Source organism: Anolis carolinensis, chromosome 2, assembly GCF_035594765.1.
Source record: "Anolis carolinensis isolate JA03-04 chromosome 2, rAnoCar3.1.pri, whole genome shotgun sequence".
Classification (NCBI taxonomy): domain Eukaryota; kingdom Metazoa; phylum Chordata; class Lepidosauria; order Squamata; family Dactyloidae; genus Anolis; species Anolis carolinensis.
Genome location: NC_085842.1, coordinates 198,027,543 through 198,048,688, shown reverse-complemented (window position 1 = coordinate 198,048,688; position 21,146 = coordinate 198,027,543). Strand labels below are relative to the sequence as shown.

Sequence of the window (21,146 nt, the reverse complement as noted above, 5' to 3'; positions counted from 1 at the left end):
GTCCTTCCTTCCTTCCCATCCTTTCCTTCCTTCCTTGGCTGTAATCTGGCTCTCAAATAAAGTCCCTTCCTTCCTTCCTTCCCTCCTTCCTTCCTTGGTTCCTTCCTTGGCACTAACCTGGTTCTCAAATAGTCCTTCCTTCCTTCCTTCCTTCCTTCCTTCCTTCCTTCCTTCCTTCCTTCCTTCCTTCTTTCCTTCCTTCCTTCCTTCCTTCCTTCCTTTTCTCCTTCATTCCTTCCTTCCTTCCTTCCTTGGCTCTAACTTGGCTCTCAAATAGAGTCCTTCCTTCCTTCTTTCCTTTTTTTTCCTCCTTCCTTCCTTGGCTCTAACCTAGCTTCCTGGAGCCCCCGCTGGCGTAGTAAATTAAAGCCTTGTGACTTGAAGGTTGGGTTGCTGATTTGAAAGCTGCCAGGTTCGAATCCCACCTGAGGAGAGTGTGGATGAGCTCCCTCTATCAGCTTCAGCTCCATGCGGGAACATGAGAGAAGCCTCCAACAAGGATGGTAAAAATATCAAAATATCCGGGCGTCCCCTGGGCAACTTCCTTGCAGACGGCCAATTCTTTCACACCAGAAGCGACTTGCAGTTTCTCAAAAAAAACAAAAAACCTAGCTTCCTTCCTCTCCCCCCTCCTTTCCTTCAGGTCTAACCTGGTTCCGTAATACCTACCTACATTCCTTCTTTGGCTCAAACCTGGCTTCCTTCCTTCCCTCCATTCCTTCCTTTCCTTCCCTTCCCTTCCTTCCTTCCGAGTTCAGTCGAACAGGAGGGCGGAGCTGCCTGGAAAGGAGAGGAAAGGAGCCCAGTTTCGCCCGTGGAGTTGTCCTCCTCCTCCTCCTCCTCCTCCTCCTCCTCCTCCTCCTGCGCGTTGGGTTTGGCAAGCCGAGCCCAGCCGGGCTTGGGGAGCCGCAAGACGGGCGCCCAGATCCCCCAGAGGACTTGCCTCCCTTCCGGAGCCGCCGCAGGTCCACACGCCTGGATCCGGGGGGCGGAGAAGGAGAAACGTCCCGAGAAGTCTCTGCCCCGAAGCCACTGCTGCGCCTTGGCGCGGCGGAGAGAGAGGTCGGGAGCAGAGGCTTGAGTTGCCGGGCCACTTTGCAGGATGTGGAGGTTTGTAAGCCGAGTCTGGGTGGCCGTCCGTCGGGGGGTCGCTTGGATTGTACCTTTCTTCATGGATTGGATGGCTTTGGGGCTCTCTTCCTGTTCTATTCAGGTCTGAAGCAGCATGCCCACAGGGGCCAAAAGCTGCCCTTCCTCTCTTTCCTGCTCCTCCCTTCCCAAGACTTAGGGGAAAAGGTTAGTAAACTTGTTTGTTTCTGTTCCTTGCCAGGCAGCAAGCAACGTGGAGTCCTCTATCAAACTGGAGCCAATATCACTCCTTTGCAACTTCCTAATGGACAAGGTCTGGATGTCTCCAAATCCTGCACCCAGGGACTAGAAGGTTGGATGCTGCCTTTGCTGCTTGAATAGGGATCATCACTGCTCACCACTGAAGAAGTAAAGACTGGAGTCTGCAAAGGTTTGAGGTGCTGGATCCTGCCTGATCCCACAGAATACGCTGGCCCGAAAAGACCATGCAAAAGGAACACTGTGAGCTCCTGGATCCTTTGCCCAAAGAGCATTGGGCGAAAGACCCATCGAATGTCCAAGTAGCAGTGCGAAGCCCAGGATCCCCGCAGGGGGACTTCGCCCCTCCAAGAGCCCTGCCCAGGAAGACCTTAGTGGTTGTGGATATCGTGTGCCTTCTTTTGGGTGAGTGGGAGGCACAGAATGGCCTGATGCTGCCATGCTTGGACATTGCATTGCACAAGAAATCAAAACTTTTCCATTTTTCCCTAGATTCGAAAGTGGGGCTGGAAAGATCTCTAGGTGTCTGAGGGCCCTTCCACACAGCTCCATATCCCAGAATATCAAGGCAGAAAATCCCACATTATCTGATTGTGGATAACCCAGTTCATAGCATGGGATTTTCTGCCTTGATATTCTGGGATATAGGGCTGTGTGGAAGGGCCTTGTGACTAAGAATAGGAAGCATCCCGGGAGTAATCAAACCCTCCTCTTAGCAACTCAGGGAATGGGCAGTGTCTGTGTGCAACCTCGAGTAACTTGGTGCTTGGCTTCAATGGCTTTTTGTGCCCATGTCATTGTGTTGTATTTCTCCGGCTTGGTAGAAAGCAGGAATCTGCTCTGCAAACTGATTAGGCGTCTCTGGCCGAAAGCCTGAATCTCAGCATAGATTGAGTAACTCTAATCCACCTCTAACTCGTAACTTTGGAATTGCTTAATTTGCACAGCCTGTGTTGCCGTTCACAACTTTCTTGATTTTGTTTGGTTTGGGTTTCTCATAGCACTATATAACACGATTTTAGTTCCTGGGTTATAAATATAATTTTCTTATTGGTTCTATCATAAAAACATGGGAAAAGTTTAAACTGCTAAAGTTTAAACTGCAAAAACTTTGCTTTTGCGGGACATCTGCAGCACTTTTATAGTATGTGTTGTCTAAGGCTTTCATGGCCAGAATCACTGGGTTGCTGTGAGTTTTCCGGGCTCCATGACTATGTTCCAGAAGCATTCTCTCCTGAGGTTTCACCCAAATCTATGGCAAGCATCCTCACAAGTTGTGAAGTATATTGGAAACTAGGTAAGTGGGTTTATATATCTGTGGGAGAAAGAGCTCTTGTCTGTTGAATGTTTCAGTTATCTTGATTAGCATTGAAAAGCCTTGCAGTTTCAAGGCCTGGCTCATTCCTGCCTGGGGAAATCCTTTGTAGGAAGGTGTTAGCTGACTCTGATTGTTTACTGTCTGGAATTCCCCTGTTTTCAGAGTGTTGTTCTTTGATTACTTTCCTGATTTTAATTGCAACATTCACACTTGCCTCCAACAGACAAGAGTTCTTTCTCCCACCCTGGACCTTCCACAGATATATAAACCCCACTTGTCTAGTTTCCAATATATCTCTGAGGATGCCTGCCATAGATATGGGTGAAACGGTCAGGAGAGAATGCTTCTGGAACACGGCCATACAACCCGGAAAACTCACAGCCACCCACATTTTGCTATAGTTTTTCATTTAGTATCTCATAGTCTCAGCTAATTCAACACAGCCACAAAAATGAAGTTCAAAGTAAGTACTGCACAATTAGAAAGGAAATAATACTTTCAAACCAGGAACAGATTTTTTTCCAAATTTTGTTACATAATGTAGTTTTCAGTTTTTAATGTAATTTTTTAAGCTACCCATAATTTAAGTGTCTAGTGTTGAAGTAGACATGCTTCGTTCTCCGGGCCAAGATGCCAGTTTGGCAAGCAAAGCTCTTCAAATGGAGACATGTGCTATCTAAAACCTTGCTCAAATATTCCCGTTAAAAATTGACTTCTCTGTAAGTCACTTTATTATGGGCGTTATAGCAGAGTGGACTTTGGAGCTTAGCAACATTACTCCTAGAGTTCCACAGCCAAGTGGGCCAGTAGCTATGCTGGCTTGGGTGTTGCTGAGAGGTTTAGTCCAGAAAAATAACTTTTCCAAACTCTGGTAGCTCACTTGTACCCTTTTATAGGATGCTATGGGTTTCTTTGCTAAAGGATGCTATTGGAAAAGCAGGTGAAGACTCAGCAGGGTTCAGAGGGGTCACCGAAGACCACTATTTTCTGTTGGAAGTTTGGCCCAATTCTGTCATTGGTAGGCTTCAAGGGGTTCTTAGACTGTAAGTGAACTATAAATCCGTGCAACTACAACTCCCAAGTGTCGAGGTCTATTTTCCCCAAACTCCATCAGTGTTCAAATTTGGGCATATTGAGTATTTGTGCCAAATCTGTTCCAGATCCATCATTGTTTGAGTCCACAATGCTCTCTGGATGTAGGTGAACTACAACTCCAAAATTCAAGGTCAATGCCCAGCAAACCCATCCAGTATTTCCTGTTGGTCATGGGAGTTCTGGGTGCGAAATTTGGTTCAATTCCATCATTGGTGTAGTTTGGAATGTTCTTTGAGCGTAGGTGAACTATAAATCCCAGCAACTACAACTCCCAAATGACAGAATTACCCCCCCCCCCCCCCAAAAAAAAAAACCCCACTAGTTTTCAAATTTGGGTGTATCGGGTATTTGTGCCAAATTTGGTCCAGTGAATGAAAATACATCCTGCATCTCAGATGTTTACATTACGATTCATAACAGTAGCAAAATGACAGTTATGAAGTAGCAATGAAAATAATTTTATGGTTGGGGGTCACCACAAGGTGAGGAACTATATTAAGGGATCACGGCATTAGGAAGGTTGAGAACCACTGTCTTAGTAGAAGGTGTTTGCTAGCAAGGATGATTGTAATGAGGCAGGGCTTTTAAATCATTCATTCACAACACCTGAGAAAATGTTGTCACCCTAGGTATATTGGTATATAAAATAGATATAAAAATCTAACAGTTACTAATAATAAATTAGCATTTACAAGCCTTGTTAAACTGGCTGATTTTCCTTTGTGTGGAGTACAGCTGAAGCATTTTCAGCAGGATCTACTGTAAACACTGCATGCTGTTGCTAACAGAGTGACATTTAGAAACATTTTACTGTTGTCAAATTCTTCATGACCCCAACATTGAGTTAAGAAGACCCTATTTGGGCTTGGGACCCAGTTTAAGAAGCAGTGTAATGGAGAATATTTATAGTGGAAGGAGTTTGTAGTGGAGGGTGTTTACTTGCAAGGGAGATTGTAATGGAGGGTGTTTGTAGTGGAGAGTGTTTACTCACAAGGGGCCAGAGGTGAAGGACGTGTGATAAGACTACACTTCTCATAAACTCTTAATGTTGGCTGTGCAGGCAAGGGCTCATAGGAGTTGCAGTTGCTCTACCTTTGCAAAAGTAGTCCACAAGTTAAATGTTAGACCTTTCAGAATGAGTGGCAAAGATCTGCAGGTTGTATTGAAGCTGGTTATGCAGAAGTAATTTAGCTTTGAGCAAAGGTAAGAGGTTTGTTTTCCAACTGGAACTGCTCATGTATCCTGAAAACTGTGTCCTTCCCTCTTAAATGGGCATGCAAAGGAAGGGAGAGCTTCAGGAAAAAAATTACAATGGGAGCAAGCAAGGAAAGAAGGTCTGCAGCTTCTCTCTGTGTTTCCAGTTTCTGCTATCAGCTGGGCATATTTTTTGATCTTGGACTAAGGACCTCATCACACTAGCATGGATCCACTTTAAATCCAGTTGCAGTTTCCTGCAGAATTCTGGGGTTTGTGGTTTAGGGAGGGACCTTTAAACAGCCAAATAGGTTCTGGGCCTCACATAGAATCATAGAATAGTAGAGTTGGAAGAGACCTCATGGGCCATCCAGTCCAACCCCCTGCCAAGAAGCAGGAAATCGCATTCAAAGCACCCCCGACAGATGGCCATCCAGCCTCCAAAGCCTCACGAAACTACAAACCCCAGAAGTCTGCAAGAGGCAGAAACCAGATTTAAAGTGGATCAATGCTCTAGTGTGGTAGGCTATTAGGAATTGTGGGAGTTGAAGTCCAAAACACCTGGAGGGCCGAAGTTTTCCCATGCCTGCTCTAGTGTGATGAGGTAGTAATAGTCAATAGAGGCAGCTAGAGATAATTGGATTTATACATAAATTTCCCTCTTGCTATGTAGTTCTTCCGTTCAAGGGATCGCTATTTCAGCCTTGTGTTGGCACTGGTAAGAAGCCAAGGGGGTAGTCATCCTGTGATAACACCATCATTTTCATTTTATTAAAACTTTTCCATCCTGATCTGTACTTAGATTTCTTGAGGTGGGATATAGTTAACGAAATGTCTTAAAATTATTATTATTTTATTGTATGACACAGCAAACATGATAATAATATGCTGGATTTCATATCACAAAATCACAAATCGAACACTTCCTAAGTGTCTAGGAATGTGTGATGTATTTTTGGATGATGCGCGCAGATCCCAGTAGGGTGGCCTTTTGCAGTTGGCAGATCGTAATTTTGTCAATGCCTATTTCCAAATGCCGGCTGAGATCTTTTGGCACGGCACCCAATGTGCCGATCACCACCTGCACTGGTTCTTGTTGTTGTTGTTGTTGTTGTTGTTGTTGTTATTATTATTTACCATATTTATATCCTGCCTTTCTCACCCCAGAGGGTACTCAAGGTGTCCTTACAACAAGCAGCAATTTGATGCCATATAAACAATAAATAATTACAATTAAAACCAACCAATAATTACAATTAAAACATGAATGATTAAAACAACAATTAAAATCACGCCCATCAAAACATAATCCAGGGCCATTCCATTTGTCAATCACATTGTTTCATAGTCACTTATTGCACTGCTCCATTTATTTATTTACTGCATTTCTATTCCGCCCTTCTCACCCCGAAGGGCACTCAGAGCGGCTTGCGAATCACATGCACATACAATATATATTATTAGCATAGCATAATATTAGCATTATATATTACTATATTGTACTATACCACTATACTGTAATATTATTAGTAATATTAAATGTAATATATAATATGTAATTAATTGTCAAAAGCTTGATCCCAAAGCCACATCTTAAGGGTTTTTTTCCTGAAGGTCAGGAAAGAAGGGGCTGATCTGATCTCCCTGGGGAAGGGAGTTCCATAGCCTATGGGCCACCACTGAGAAGGCCCTGTCTCTCGTCCCCACCAATCGCACCTGTGAAAGAGGCAGGACCAAGAGCAGGGCCTCCCCAGAGGAACTTAATCTTCGAGACTGTTCATAGAGATATGTTCAGACAGGTAAGCTGGATCGGAACTGTTTAGGGCTTTATAGGCCAAAGCCAGCTATTTGAATTATGCTTGGTAGCAGACTGGCAGCCAGTGTTGCTGATGTAACGGGTGGTTGTGTGCTCCCTGTACACCTCTCCAGTGAGAAATCTGCCTGCCATCCATTGGACCACTTGAAGCTTCCGAACAGTCTTCAAAGGCAACCCCAGGTAGAGCACGTTGCAGTAGTCTATTCAGGATGTAACCAAAGCTTGGACTACCATGGCCAAATCTGACTTCCCAAGGTACGGGCACAACTGGCGCACACATCTTAATTGTGCAAAAGCCTCCCTGGCCACCGCCAAAACCTAAGGTTCCAGGCTCAGCGATTAATCCAGGAGAACTACCAGGCCGCGAACTTGTGTCTTCAAGGGGAGTATAACCCCATCCAGCAGAGGCTATAACCATAACAATCTTAAAACAGTTCAGCATAATTCAAATAAAAGCCACAGTTCAACTTTGGTTCTACAGTGAGCCTTTGGTATTAATTGGCAATTGATTGCATCCCAAAATCTGTGGATGCTCAAGTGCCATTATACACAGTGGCAATGCATATTATATTAGTGTCTCTTACATAATATAGTGAAATCAAGCTTTGCTTTCAATTTTTATTTTTATTTTTGGAGGGGGAGTATTTTCAATCTATGGATGGTAGAAACTTTGGGGGAAGAATCCATGAATATGGAGGGCTACTTGCAAACAGTGAGTCTTGGCCACTGTTTAAGGCAGTGAAACAGATTTGGACCACTGGGTTCAACTTATTCAGAAACCTCTCTTTCGTGAGATCCTAGGAAGTGTGTTGAGTGAAATGTGGTGGAGTCATTTCCTAGGAACAATGCCTCCCTCTAACAAAATAAAATCTGTTTTAGCTTACTATGGCTGGGAACACCAGGTTCTAATAAAGCACAAAAGTCAGAGCCATGACATTTAAGCCTTCACCCCTCAAAATCTAATTTTGGCAAACACTTTTGGCTCTTGGTATTTCCCCAGGCGCTAGCCATGTTTTCTCGGAACCTAAGGGCTAGAAACTTGCTTTGTGCCTGTTGTTAAATTAAATCAAGGGCCCATTCCACACAGCTGAATAAAATCCCACATTTTCTGCTTTGACCTGGAATATATGGCAGTGTGAACTCAGATAACAAAGGGCTCTTCCACACAGCCATATAACCCAGAATATCAAGGCCGAAAATCCCACAATATCTGCTTTGAACTTGGGTCCTTTCCACACAGCTGAATAAAATCCCACATTATCTGCTTTGAATTGGAATATATGGCAGTGTGAAGTCAGATAACCCATATTAAAGCAGATATTGTAAGGTTTTCTTACAATAGTTGCCCAGGAAGTTTACTTCCATACTCTGGTACTAGAGCTGGGTATCTGGAGGATGGTGCTGATTGATCCATAAGACAAAAACAAGGCAGTAGTGTAGTGAACATGCAAAGGGAAGAGAATCCAGATTCAAATCAAGCATTGTCTGAAAAGTCATGCTCGTGTCTCTTTAAGTGTCACATACATACAATGTTCCAGCAGGAAGCAACTTGGAATGGAGGTGAAGAGAAGGACAGGCCCGTGCTGAGCACAGCAGGAGGGAAGTGTTTGGATATTGGGGACAGATGGGAAACCAAAGCAACAGGAGTTAAAACAACAGCTCTAGAAGTGAGGAAAGGAGTTGAGCTGGCAAGGCTGACGCTGGACCAGTTACTTTTTTAAACTACAGCTTCCTGAAGCTCCCAGCTCACATGTCTACTATTATTCTGGGCATTATAGTCCTAAAAGTTAATTCTTCCCAATCTCCTCTTCCCATCATTTTGGATAATGATCACTTCCTCCTTGTGGAAATTGTAGCCTCTTTGTTTTTTAGCCCTGTTTTACCACCCTGAGACCCCCCCCCCCAGTGGCACAGCGAGTTAAACCACTGAGCTGTTGAACTTGCCGACTGAAAGGTTGGCGGTTCGAATCCGGGGAGCAGGTTGAGCTCCCACTGTTATCTCCATCTTCTTCCAGCCTAGCAGTTTGAAAACATGCAAATGTGAGAAGATCAATAGGTAATGCTCCGGTGGGAAGGTAACGGTGCTCCATGAAGTCATGCCAGACACATGACCTTGGAGAGGTGTCTACGGACAATGCTGGCTCTTCAGCTTAAAAATGGAGATGAGCACCAACCCCCCCTAGACTTAATGTCAGGGGAAAACTTTTACCTTTACCTTACCACCCTGAAGTCTAGACTTCTGTTTTTAAAATATGAAAGCTTAGGCTTTACCAAGAGAACATGGCTGCGAAGTTTTCCCCCCGCTTTGCGATCTTAACTCGGACCTTTGAATGAAGTTTAATCAGAATTTGAAGTGCTCTATTTGTCTCCAAAGAAGACATGGTTTATGTTTGTTAATTTGTAGTGTTTTTATGAAAAAGAGTACCAAAAAGCAAATAATCTGCTGCACTGCCTGCTATAATAGTGCCAGAGAGAGAAAGAAGGAGAGAGGGGGAGGAAGACTGAAAGAAGAAATACTAGGACAAAGAGAAGGAATTGTTTGATCTTGCCACTACATTGATATCAGTTTCCACTGGGTTCAAGGAAGACTCTGTTTCAGGGGATTCCTGTCTATTGAAAGCAATCTGCTTCTTTTCTAGCAAGCCTTGAGGAATAGTTTCATATCGCTTTTTTATCTGTAATTCTTTCACCAATCTTGTAAGATTGTACAGAGATACTATCCCCATGATGGAGCTATAGTAAATAACATAAAAGACTGCCAAAAGGCAGAGATGGGAATCATGTAACCCTATGGGTGTTATTGGACTGAAACTTCAAATAACTCACTCACCATTGGTTGTGCTAGCTGGGAATGCTGGGAGTTGCAGCCCAACAACATCTAAGGATACCTAAAGAGTTTGTGACAGAGCTGAATTCATCAGAGCTGAGTTCAGGTCCATAAAATCAGAAGCCTCGGTGCCATCCAGAGCCATAGTATGCTAGCTATAAGTCATGTTGCTGTGCCTGACATGTCACCCTGACCCTATAAATCAGGGATCTCCAAACGTTTTAAGCGGAGGGATGGTTCGTGGTCCCTCTGACTGTTGGGCTGCATTTTAATTATGTGTATAAGAGGTGTGTGCATGTACGTATGTGTCATCCATGTGTGTATTTCTCTGATATGACCTGTGAACGTTTACTGCTTTTAAGTTTGGACTTTTCCGTTGTCTTCTTAGTTGTTCTAGTTAAGAGGATATAAAGGTGATCTTGTATTTTTCTGCCCATCTCCTAATTCTATGCTTCTGTAATTCATGGCAGATTTCAGGCCATGCCTTTGTTTTTCAGGAAATAATGCAAGAAGCAAAATGCAATTGGGCCTCCGCATTTGCAGGTTTGACTTTCAATGATTTGATGAAAATGTTCTCTCTAAGAATCTCGAGGTCTTCCAGTACACTTCTATGTTTGATTTCAAGCAGAAATCCACTGTTGAAGTGTCTGGATGACCTAGAGATTCCTAGGGAGATGTGCTCTCTGATTAAAAAAAAGAGTAATATTTTAATTGAGATTTTTCCTCTTTTGGGTTTTTTTTTGTGTGCCCTTAATCCCTGCGAATGTGGAAGGATGTCATTTCAATACCAGTCGTTATATACAACGGCACTGAATGTTTGCCATATCTGTACCTGTAATCCGCACTGAGTCCCCTCAGGGAGATAGAGCGGATTATAAATAAGGTATATTGTATTATTGTTGTTGTTGTTGTTATTATTATTATTAATTCATACAAGTCTTTCTAGAATAGCACTTCAAAATCCACTTGTTGATTTGTTATTTTGTAGCTGTGTTTTCTGCACACTGTTGGTTTCTTAGACCTCTTGGAACCTAAGGACATACAGTAGAGTCTCGCTTATCCAACATAAACGGGCCAGCAGAATGTTGGATAAACAAAAATGTTGGATAATGTTGGAGGGATTAAGGAAAAGCCTATTAAACGTCAAATTACATTATGATTTTATAAATTAAGCACCAAAACATCATGTTTTACAACAAGTCTGCCCCTTGTTTGGGAGTGTGGCTGCACTTGTGTTTTTGTTGAGCATGTTGGCCCACTGGGCATTGCTGCCTAGAAAAAAAGCTGTGGATCCGGGTGCGATGGAGGCTGCATTGGATAATACAGAACGTTGGATAAGCAAAGGTTGGCTAAGCGAGACTTTACTGTATTAGCTTAGTTCCTTCTTGATAAATTAAGGATTATAACATTTACTTCTCTTTTACCTTGCTTTCTATTGGGGTCTGGAAATGCTTTTGATTTATTTAATTACTTATTTAGCTGTGAATGCATCCAGTCTCAGATTTTGTTCCTGTTCGTATTGATTTTATACTGTGTTAAATAAACCGTCCTGGGGAACTAGTACAAAAGGTTTCTGAAGGTACCAGGAACTGACAGAAAATAGGGTAAACAAAATGTGGATGGATCGCTGAAATATAACGAAAAGAACAGGAACTAAATGTGGGACTTTCCATCTCTTTCATCAGTTTGGATTAAGTCTAGTTAATTGATTTATTTGTTTTATGTCAGACTGCCTCTTTCACATCTCATGGTTGTTAGAGTGTGTAAAAGGTACAACTTCACCTAATTATTCAGCAGAAAGACAGGAGATGAAGTGGTTTGAGTGCTGGAATAGGACTCCAGGAGTCCAGGTTTCAAATCCACAATCATTCTTGCCCAAGCTAAGAGGAGAGCAATGGCAAACTTCATCTGAATATATTTTGGCCAAAAAATCTATCATAGGTTGCTGTAAGAGTCAACTTCAAGGCAGATGCGAACAACAGGGCCCCTGATGGCACAGCGTGTTAAAGCGCTGAGCTGCTGAACTTGCGGACCGAAAGGTCCCAGGTTCGAATACAGGGAGCGGAGTGAGCACCCGCTGTTAGCCCCAGCTTCTGCCAACCTAGCAGTTCCAAAACATGCAAATGTAGGTAGATCAATAGGTATGGCTCCGGCGGGAAGGTAATGGCGCTCCATGCAGTCATGTCAGCCCATGACCTTGGAGGTGTCTATGGACGAAGTCGGCTTTTCGGCTTAGAAATGGAGATGAACACCAATCCCCAGAGTTGGACACAACTGGACTTAATGTCAGGGGAAAATCTTTACTTTTACTACAAACAACAGTTGAAATGAAAGAGTCAGCCAAAATTAATAATAATAATAATCATCATCATCATCATCATCATCTTTGTATTCTGCTCTATCTCCCCAAGGGGACTCAAGGGAGATAGGGGAGAATACAAACAAAAAACATAGAGGCACACATTCAGTGCCTCACCACAAGTGCAAACATTATTATCAGATACTTATTTGTATTTGTTCTGTTGTTGTGCATAAATGGGCTCATGCATGCATCTGTTTTAAGCAACCAAAAGAAGCACGTACAACTGAAGCATGAATTGGCTGTCCTCACCATTTTTAGCTGTGATGGTAGTGGAACCTCTGTCAGACGTCCAAAGTACTGGTTTCCGAACTAATAATACATGACACGCATATTTTCTAAAGAAGGGTGGGGATGTAGCTCAGTGGAGCATGTACTCTGAATGTAGAAAGTCCCTGGTCCTGATCCCAGGCATCACTAGCTGAAACTATAGTGGGTAGCAAGGCTGGAAAACATGTGCCTCAGATACCAGCCTTGGATATTTTGGTTTTATTAATGAGCTGGAAAAAGCACTTTTTTTCCAACCACAAATAGCTCCCTGGGGACCATTTTAGCCTTTGAACACTATTTTGCTTCTCACCCCGAAACAAACCAGAAGTGACTTCTGCTTGCTTAAAATGCCATCTCCTGTTATAGAATCGTGAGAGTTGTACTTTGCACCAGCACTCTTTTGGCAGAGAAGTCAAAAGTACTTATAAAACTACGACTTCCATGATTTCATATAATCAAGCCACGGCAGCTGAGCTGTTGAACTTACGACCAAAAGGTTGGCGGTTCAAATTCGGGGAACAGGGTGAGCGCCTGCTGTTAGCCCCAGCTTCTGCCAACCTAGCAGTTCGAAAACGTGAGTAGATCAATAGGTACCACTCTGGCGGGAAGGTAACGCCGCTCCATGCAGTCATACTAGCCACATGACCTTGGAGATGTCTACGGACAACGCTGGCTCTTCGGCTTAAAAATGGAGATGAGCACCAACCCCTAGAGTCGGACACGACTAGACTTCATATCAAGAGGAAACCTTTAGCTAGATGCATCCAAAATGTCCCTCCAACCTTCAGCATATGCCCACCTCTGATTTAGTACCGAGATCCATACTTAACCATTGTTGATTTTAATTCAGCCTTTAACCAAATATTTATGTGCTGAATGGTAGTGTTGAGTCATGTATAATTTATTTAACATCCAGGACTGTAAATAATAAGATAATCTCTGTTTCCTTTTGTAAACTACATCTACTGTTTCATCACTGTTGTAGGGAATATAGCAGTTGAGAATCTCAGTACCAAATCATACCTTATATACCTTTTAATAAATATACTTCTGATACTGACAGTTTGATGCATGTAAAAATCCTAGTAGAAGGCAGCAGGAAGCCACACATAAAAATGTGTGGGAGCTTTTGGCAAAGATAGCTGAACTGAAACCCAGAAACCATTTATTATAGAAACAGGCTTGGGGGGAAGATAATAGCCACTGAAGAAGGACAAGGAAACACCCAATGACCACAGTAGGTTTCATGTCTCAGTGGGCAACTAGAACCTAGATCTTCCCCGCTCAGTACTCTATCTGCTGCATTACACTGTCTAGCATTGTTTTGAGTGTCTTCAAGTCATTTCCAACTTAGGGAGAGATTAATGGTAAAGATAAAGGTTCCCCCTTGATATTAAGTCTAGTCAGCTTCGACTCTGCAGGCTGGTGCTCATCTCCATTTCTAAGCCAAAGAGCTGGCATTGCCCATATATGCCTCCTAGGTCATGTGGCTGGCATGACTACTTGGAGCATTGTTATCTTCCCGCTGAAGCGATACCAATTGATCTACTGGTTGGCAGAAGCTGGGGCTAGCAACGGAAGCTCACCCTGTCCCACAGATTCGAACTGACGACCTTCCAGTCAGCAAGTTCTGCAACTTAGTGGTTTAACCGCTGTGCAACTGCGGCTGTTTATGCAGAGAAAAAAGCGAAGCTATTGCAGGGTTTTCTCTGCAAGCTTTAGAGAGGGTTTTTTTTCTGTTGCCCTCCTCTGAGTCTATTGGGGTTTCCATGGTGGGATAGTATGTTGAACTTTGTCTCCCAGAATCCTAGTTCAACACTCAAACCAACACACCATTCTGGCTCAACTAATCTATCACATTACCTACCAGATGTCGAGTATCTTTTACCTGAAATGCTTGGGACCAAAGGTGTTTTGGATTTTTGTGTTTAGGTTTTTGGAATATCTGTATTTTCATATACAGTAGAGTCTCACTTATCCAACATAAACGGGCCGGCAGGATATTGGATAAGCGAATATGTTGGATAATAAGGAGAGATTAAGAAAAAGCCTATTAAACATCAAAATTGGTTATGATTTTACAAATTAAGCACCAAAGCATCATGTTATACAACAAATTTGACACAAAAAGTACTTCATTACACATTAATGCTATGTAGTAATTACTATATTTACGAATTTAGCACCAAAATATCACAATGCATTGAAAACATTGACTACAATGTTGGATAATCCAGAACGTTGGATAAGTGAGACTCTACTGTACATGCACAATAAGATATCTAAGAGATGGAACCCAAGTATTAACATGAAATTGATTGATGTTTCGTATACATCTTATAAGCTAAAGGTAGTCTTATAAAATGTTTTAATTATGGTGTGTATGAAGCAAAGTTTGAACCATCAAAAAACAGAGGTGTCGCTATCCCAGCCACCAATTTTGAAGAATTTTGGATTTTAGAATGCAGGATAAGGGATTCTCCACCTGTCCTTTTATAAAATGTGGACAAAACCATCATCAGTTCAAGGAAGCATGACCTAGGAAGAGCTGGGACATTTGGGAAGAATTAGTGTGTGGGGTGGAAAGGGAGAAAAAAGAACAAAAGATTATTTTCCAGAGGATAGTACAAAATGATCTCTTCTGTCTAATTGCCATACGACAAAATGTACTGAGATTGTGTTGTTGAAGGCTTTCATGGCCAGAATCACTGTGTTGCTGTAAGTTTTCTGGGCTGTAGGACCATATTCCAGAAGCATTCTCTCCTGACCATTTTGCCCACATCTATGGCAGGCACTCCAGAGGATGTGAGGTACATATATTAGAAACTAGGCAAGAGAGGTTTATATATCCATGGAAGGTCCAGGGTGGAAGAAAGAACTCTTGTCTTTTGGAGGCGAGTGTGAATTTTGCAATTAATCACCTTGATTAGCATTGAAAAATCTTCCAGCTTCAAGGCCTGGCTGATTCCTGCCTGGGGGAATCCTTTGTTGTGATATGTTAGCTAGCCCTGATCATGTCAGGAATTCCCATTTTCAGTGTGTTGTTCTTCATTTTCATGGTTTCATCCTTTCTGTTGAAATTGTCCACATGCTTACAGACTCAGATTACCATAAAGACTTCTCATGGTGAAGCTGCAACCAGGTCAAAGTGAGAGGGAGTGCAGATCAAGGGAGTATCTGCACTTGTGTGTTGATAAAATCTAAAGCTATTTCCATTATAAGTTATGCAGAACACGCTGTGAGTCTAGTCTCATTTTGTAATGAGTCATTAAATTTGAATATATAGTTTTAAAGTATTTTATGAGTATTTTGTCATAATCAAGAGAGCCGTGTGGTGTAATGTAGTTATTCAAGAGTGTTGAGGTAAGACAAGTGAAACCTAAGTCTGTGTAAATCAGTGGTTTTCAACCTGGGGTCCCCAGATGGTTTTGGCCTTTAACTCCAAGAAATCCTAACAGCTGGTAAACTGGCTGGGATTTCTGAGAGTGTAGACCAAAAACATCTGGGGACTCCAGCTTGAGAACCACTGGTGTAGACATCACTGAATGATATTGGACCACCACCTACTCTCTCAGCCTAACCCACTTCCCAGGGTTATGTTGAGAATAAAACTTCAGGAGGAGGAAGAAGCTTTGTTTACAGCACAACATACCCATGGGATAGTATCCACAGTTTCACTTATCAATTTTCTAGGTCCTCCAACATGACACTATCGTATTCTTGAGCTAAGAGTACTTAGAATCATAGAATCATAGAATCATAGAATAGTAGAGTTGGAAGAGACCACATGGGCCATCTAGTCCAACCCCCTGCTAAGAAGCAGGAAATCGCATTCAAAGCACCCCCGACTTCATTTCAATAGGGTTCATTGTTATCCACAGTTTTGTGAATCTATGTGAAGTCTGGGGACATATCCTTATGGATATGGGGGTTGCATTGGACTGAATAAAAGGAAGGAAACCATGAATGTAGTAGTGGTAATAGCGGTTGTTGCAATAGGAACGACAGTAAAAAGAGACAACAGGGATCCTTTGCCACTGGAAATTTTACTCAGACTATCTTGTTTCTCAGACTTGTACAGGCACCTTGAACCATAGCTTTCTAGCCATGAGGACTACGACCTTTTTTAAACAAGAACAGCTAGCCCTACACATTTGCGGATTTTACTTTTACAGATTTGATTATTCATGGAGTCACATTAGAGCAGAGGTTCTCAACCTGGAATCCCCAGATGTTTTTGGTCTACAACTCCCAGAAATCCCAGCCAGTTTACCAGCTGTTAGGATTTCTGGGAGTTGAAGGCCAAAAACATCTAGGGACCCCAGATTGAGAACCACTGCATTCGAGGAACCAGAGATTTTGAATTATGGCTTTTCCACTTTTCCAAGCGTTCTGCACTCCTAACCACAGTGAATGTAGCAGGTTGACTATAGTGAGGTTTGCAGAGGATGAATGCAAGTCACAGTACTCCAATGTCTTTCTGCACTTCTGTGGTCTTGTAATACATACAGTATGAGCCCTATCTCCACGGTTTCTTTTATCCATGCCTAACAAAATACGTCCTCTCATTTCAGTAAGGTTTGCTATGATTTGCGGTTCTCATACCCCGTGGGTCTGGGCACGTGTCCCCCCGCAGATCTGGAGATGGTAATGTATATAGTCCATAGCATAGACATACTTTTCCTATCTTTATCTCTTTTTAAATATCTCTTTTGTCATTTAAAAGCTGATACACAAGACTTGAAAAGCATGGGCTTTGATCACTTATTGACATGGTGGGGGCAGGAGTGGAATACAATAGCTTTCTGAACAATCATTACCTTTTGGTCATGGGAAAGGACTATCTGTCCAAGTCTCAAGATGCGATTGTACTATTTCCTCCAACCAAATCCATTTTCACATACAATTCACAGATTGTGGATAATAGATTACTTAATTAATGAGTAACTCAGCCAGTCAAAAAGGTAACAAGTGTGTGTAAGGAAGCGGTGGGTTTTATCATGGCCACTGGTTGCGTTTTGCCACACACAAATGGCATTGCTGTTCCCTTTATGTTGGCAGCTCATCACTGTCCTCAGACAGCCTGCGGATATTTATTTGTTTAAGATATTTATAGATTTCCTATTAGATATAATGGCATCCCAAAGCGGCTTCCCTAAAAAGGAAGAAAATGCTAGTCATCATGTTGAACAGCATAAATAAACAACAGTGAGAAAATAAAAGTCCAGTAACACTATATAACAAAATTTGAAAAAAAAAATTGTTCCTGGCTTGAAAGTGTTATTTCCTGATTAATTGTAAAGTACTTACTTTGCAAATTGTTATACTCTATAACCTTTGTTTTTGTGACTGCTACAAACTGTTGAATTAGTTGAGACTCTATGAGATATTAACTGAAAATTGAAAAACTATACCAAAATATGCTGCAGGATATCCCGCAAAAACTGCAGATTTTTGCAGTTTAATAAACCTTTTCCAATTAATTAGGAAATGATGTTTATAACCCAGGAAAAATTGTGTTACATAGAGTAATCATTAAACTGAGCTGTCATTAAACTGATCTGTGGCAGTTAAAATTAGCAGTTGCTGGCCAACCCAATAGCATTCCAATTAGCCTAACTTCTTCTCATGCCCTTCCAAAACTCAAGAGTTTTGGCTTTCTTAACCGACATCTTCCGTACTGTGGTCTTCCTCTTTTCCCATTCATCCAAATTTCTCAGATAATAATAATAATAAGAAGAAGAAGAAGAAGAATAAGAAGAAGAAGAAGAAGTTTATTTTTATATCCCGCCCCATCTCCCCAAAGGGACTTGAGGCGGCTCACATGGGGCCAAGCCCAACAACATACAATAAAATAGGTAAAGGTAAAGGTTTCCACTGATGTTAAGTCCAGTCATGTCTGACTCTGGGGGTTGGTGCTCATCTCCATTTCTAAGCCGAAGAACTGGCGTTGTCTGTAGACACCTCCAAGGTCATGTGGCCGGCATGACTGCATGGAGCGCTGTTACCTTCCCGCTGGAGCGGTACGCATTGATCTACTCACATTGGCATGTTTTCGAACTGCTAGGTTTGCAGAAGCTGGAGATAACAGTGGGTGCTCACTCCGCTCCCGGGATTTGAATCTGCGACCTTTCGGTCTGCAAGTTCAGTAGCTCAGTGCTTTAACACACTTCACCACCGGGGCTCCTCAGTACAATAAAATACAACAGTATAAAATACACAATATAAAATACATAACAATCACAATAGTATAAAATACACAATATAAAATACAACAATATAAAATACATAACAATCACAGTAGATCAATAACACAGCTTCAACAGAGTAAAAACATGGCCATTAAAAGAGGCGATAACATGGCGCTTCAGTCCATAGTCTTGGTGGAGAGGTAATTTCCATCATGCTATTGTTACTATCTTTACCAGTGAATCTTTTTGTCTTGTGATACATCCAAAATATGATAGCCTTTCTTTTGTCATTCTGGCTTCAAACAAGAACATAAAATGTGGGGAATGTTATGCAATTTTCTCTTATTTTTTCTTCTCTGGAAGAAGGGTTTTTTCCTCCGGGAATATGGGTTTCTTTCTGCAGAGGGAAAGCACTGGCAGAAATAAGCTATGCCACAAGTCAAAGTGTGGGAGATTATTCTGATCTGTGCATTAGAATCCATCATGTTTAGGAGTTCACTATCCATTTGGTTTTTCTGTGACTCAGGATACACTTGGGGTAAACCTTGACCTGTTTTATGTCCCCGCTTTCGGTGGGGGGGGGGGGGGTGTCCGTTTTTGGGAGCCTCCCGAAATTGGGAGGGCAGATACCCGTTTGCGATCTGGGGTGCCAAAATATCTGTTTTCTATCAGCCCATTATTTGGGGGGGGGGGCTTCCCAGGCTCCCCTTTCCACGAGCTTTAAGGAGGCGCCTTCTTACCTGCTGTTTCTTTCTACTCTAGAGGAGGTGCTCGGCTGCAGACACTGGCAGGCACACATGCTTTCTGGACACACACACTCTTTGGAAACATCCATAATATCCCTGATAGAGATCTTCTATGTTATTTTTGAATTGAGAAACCTTGCAGATTTCAGCTGTTCCTCATGGAAATGCTCCCGTATGGAGTACAAATTGAGAACACCACACCACCAACAAGTGGTAAACTCACAGCATTCCTATTCCAAAATAAAGCTTCATTGACTCCATTGGGAAACAGGTACAGATGGAAGTTACAGATATTATTCTTTTTATAAACCATGGCATTCTGGAAGTAGAACTTTCCTCCTTGTCTTTATCAGTCCTGCAACACTGGAAACAGATTGGATTCCTGTGCAAGCCTGGAATCAGACACAGTTGCCCGAGAGATTAAAGCCAAAAGCAGACCTCAATGTAAGGCAGTGTTTCCCTGCAGGTGTTTTGGACATCAACTCTCAGAAGCCTTAGCTGCCTTGGACAATGATCAGGGATTCTAGGAGCTGATGTCCAAAACACCTGTTTTAAGTCAGTATTTTTAAATCAATATCAAGAAGCCTCCAGTGGCGTAGGGGATAAAAGCCTTGTGACTTGAAGGTTGGGTTGCTGACCTGAAAGCTGCCAGGTTGGAATCCCACCCGGGGAGAGCATGGATGAGCTCCCTCTATCAGCTCCAGCTCCATGCGGGGACATGAGAAAAGCCTCCCACAAGGATGGTAAAATATCAAAACATCCGGGCGTCCCCTGGGCAACGTCCTTGCAGACGGCCAATTCTCTCACTCCAGAAGCAACTCTGGTTGCTCCTGACATGAAAAAAGTCAACATCCACACTGCAGAGCCTAGTCTAGAAAGTAGTGACTGATTACAGCTAGAGAGAATAGGAGTTGGCAAGACCAGGGACCCATTCATACTACACAGTTAAAGTACTCTGATTCCACTTTAACTGCTATGACAACATCCTGTGGAATCCTGGACCTAGTCATTTAATTGAATTTTCTGGCTGAGAATTCTCAACACCTCTCCCTAAACTGCAAATTCCAGGATTCCACTGGATGGAACCATGGCAGTTAAAGTGGAATTGCAGTGCTATAATTGTACAGTGTAAATAAGCCCCTGGTGAAAACACGTCTGTCTGACAGACAGACAGGCGCATCCAGGAGGAGGCCAGAGAGACGGTCAGAGGAAGCTAAAACCAGTTGTTACTCCGGAAATTATCCAGACCTGATTCAGAAGTGTCTATAGCAGGCATGGGCAAACTTCGCCCCTCCAAGTGTTTTGGACTCCAACTCCCACAATTCCTAACAGCCTCCCGGCTGTTAGGAATTGTGGGAGTTTGGGTCCAAAACACCTGGAAGGGCAAAGTTTGCCCATGCCTGGTCTATAGTCAGGGAGAAGAAGTAGCACGGTGTTTCCCAATCTTTGATCTGCTGGATTTGGAGGCTTCAACTCCCAGAAGTCCCAGACAGCTTAGTCATTTGTCCAAAACACCTGAAGGACCATAGGTTGAGAAACACTGCAGTGGATAATAAATCCATCCTGCAGTCTGTCCGGGAGGTGGAATGATAAATCTACTCCTGTCCTGCCATCCTGAGATGGACCATCCTGAGAGGTGGCATCTCTTAGTGGTTTTCTCAGTTTTTTTAATGCCTGCAGTTGTCCACTACCCAGCTCTCTGGGCTTCTCCAGGCCTGCTTCCAGCACCAACCTGCTCTCAGTTCCACCTGCTGTTTCTTCTTCCACATACAAGGCAGAGATGGCATCGCAGGCTGAGTCTTGCTGTCTTGGGTGTTGTTGTGGGAGGGGGCCCCTGGGCAGGCTGATGCTTGTCTCTACAGATCGAGAGCACTACCCTACAGAGCAATGCCAGAGGAGCAGATTCAGCCCAGAAGGCAGAGCAAGGTCTCTTCTTGTTAAGCAGTATCATTTACCTGCTCAGACTGTAAAACATGGGTGTTT

The 21,146-nt window shown here is 42.8% G+C and overlaps 1 protein-coding gene across 1 annotated transcript in view; it reads left to right on the top strand.

The window, feature by feature from the left end:
- The first annotated feature begins 327 nt into the window (after positions 1-327).
- The window catches only part of LOC100557280 (phospholipid phosphatase 3), a 52,912-nt gene continuing 32,093 nt past the window's right edge, over positions 328-21,146 (top strand). Inside the window, exons 1-2 of the mRNA XM_016991137.2 lie at positions 328-503; positions 1,331-1,752. Coding sequence (XP_016846626.1) covers positions 1,575-1,752 — 178 coding nt within the window. The 5' untranslated portion in view covers positions 328-503; positions 1,331-1,574. The remainder of the gene's footprint in view (positions 504-1,330; positions 1,753-21,146) is intronic.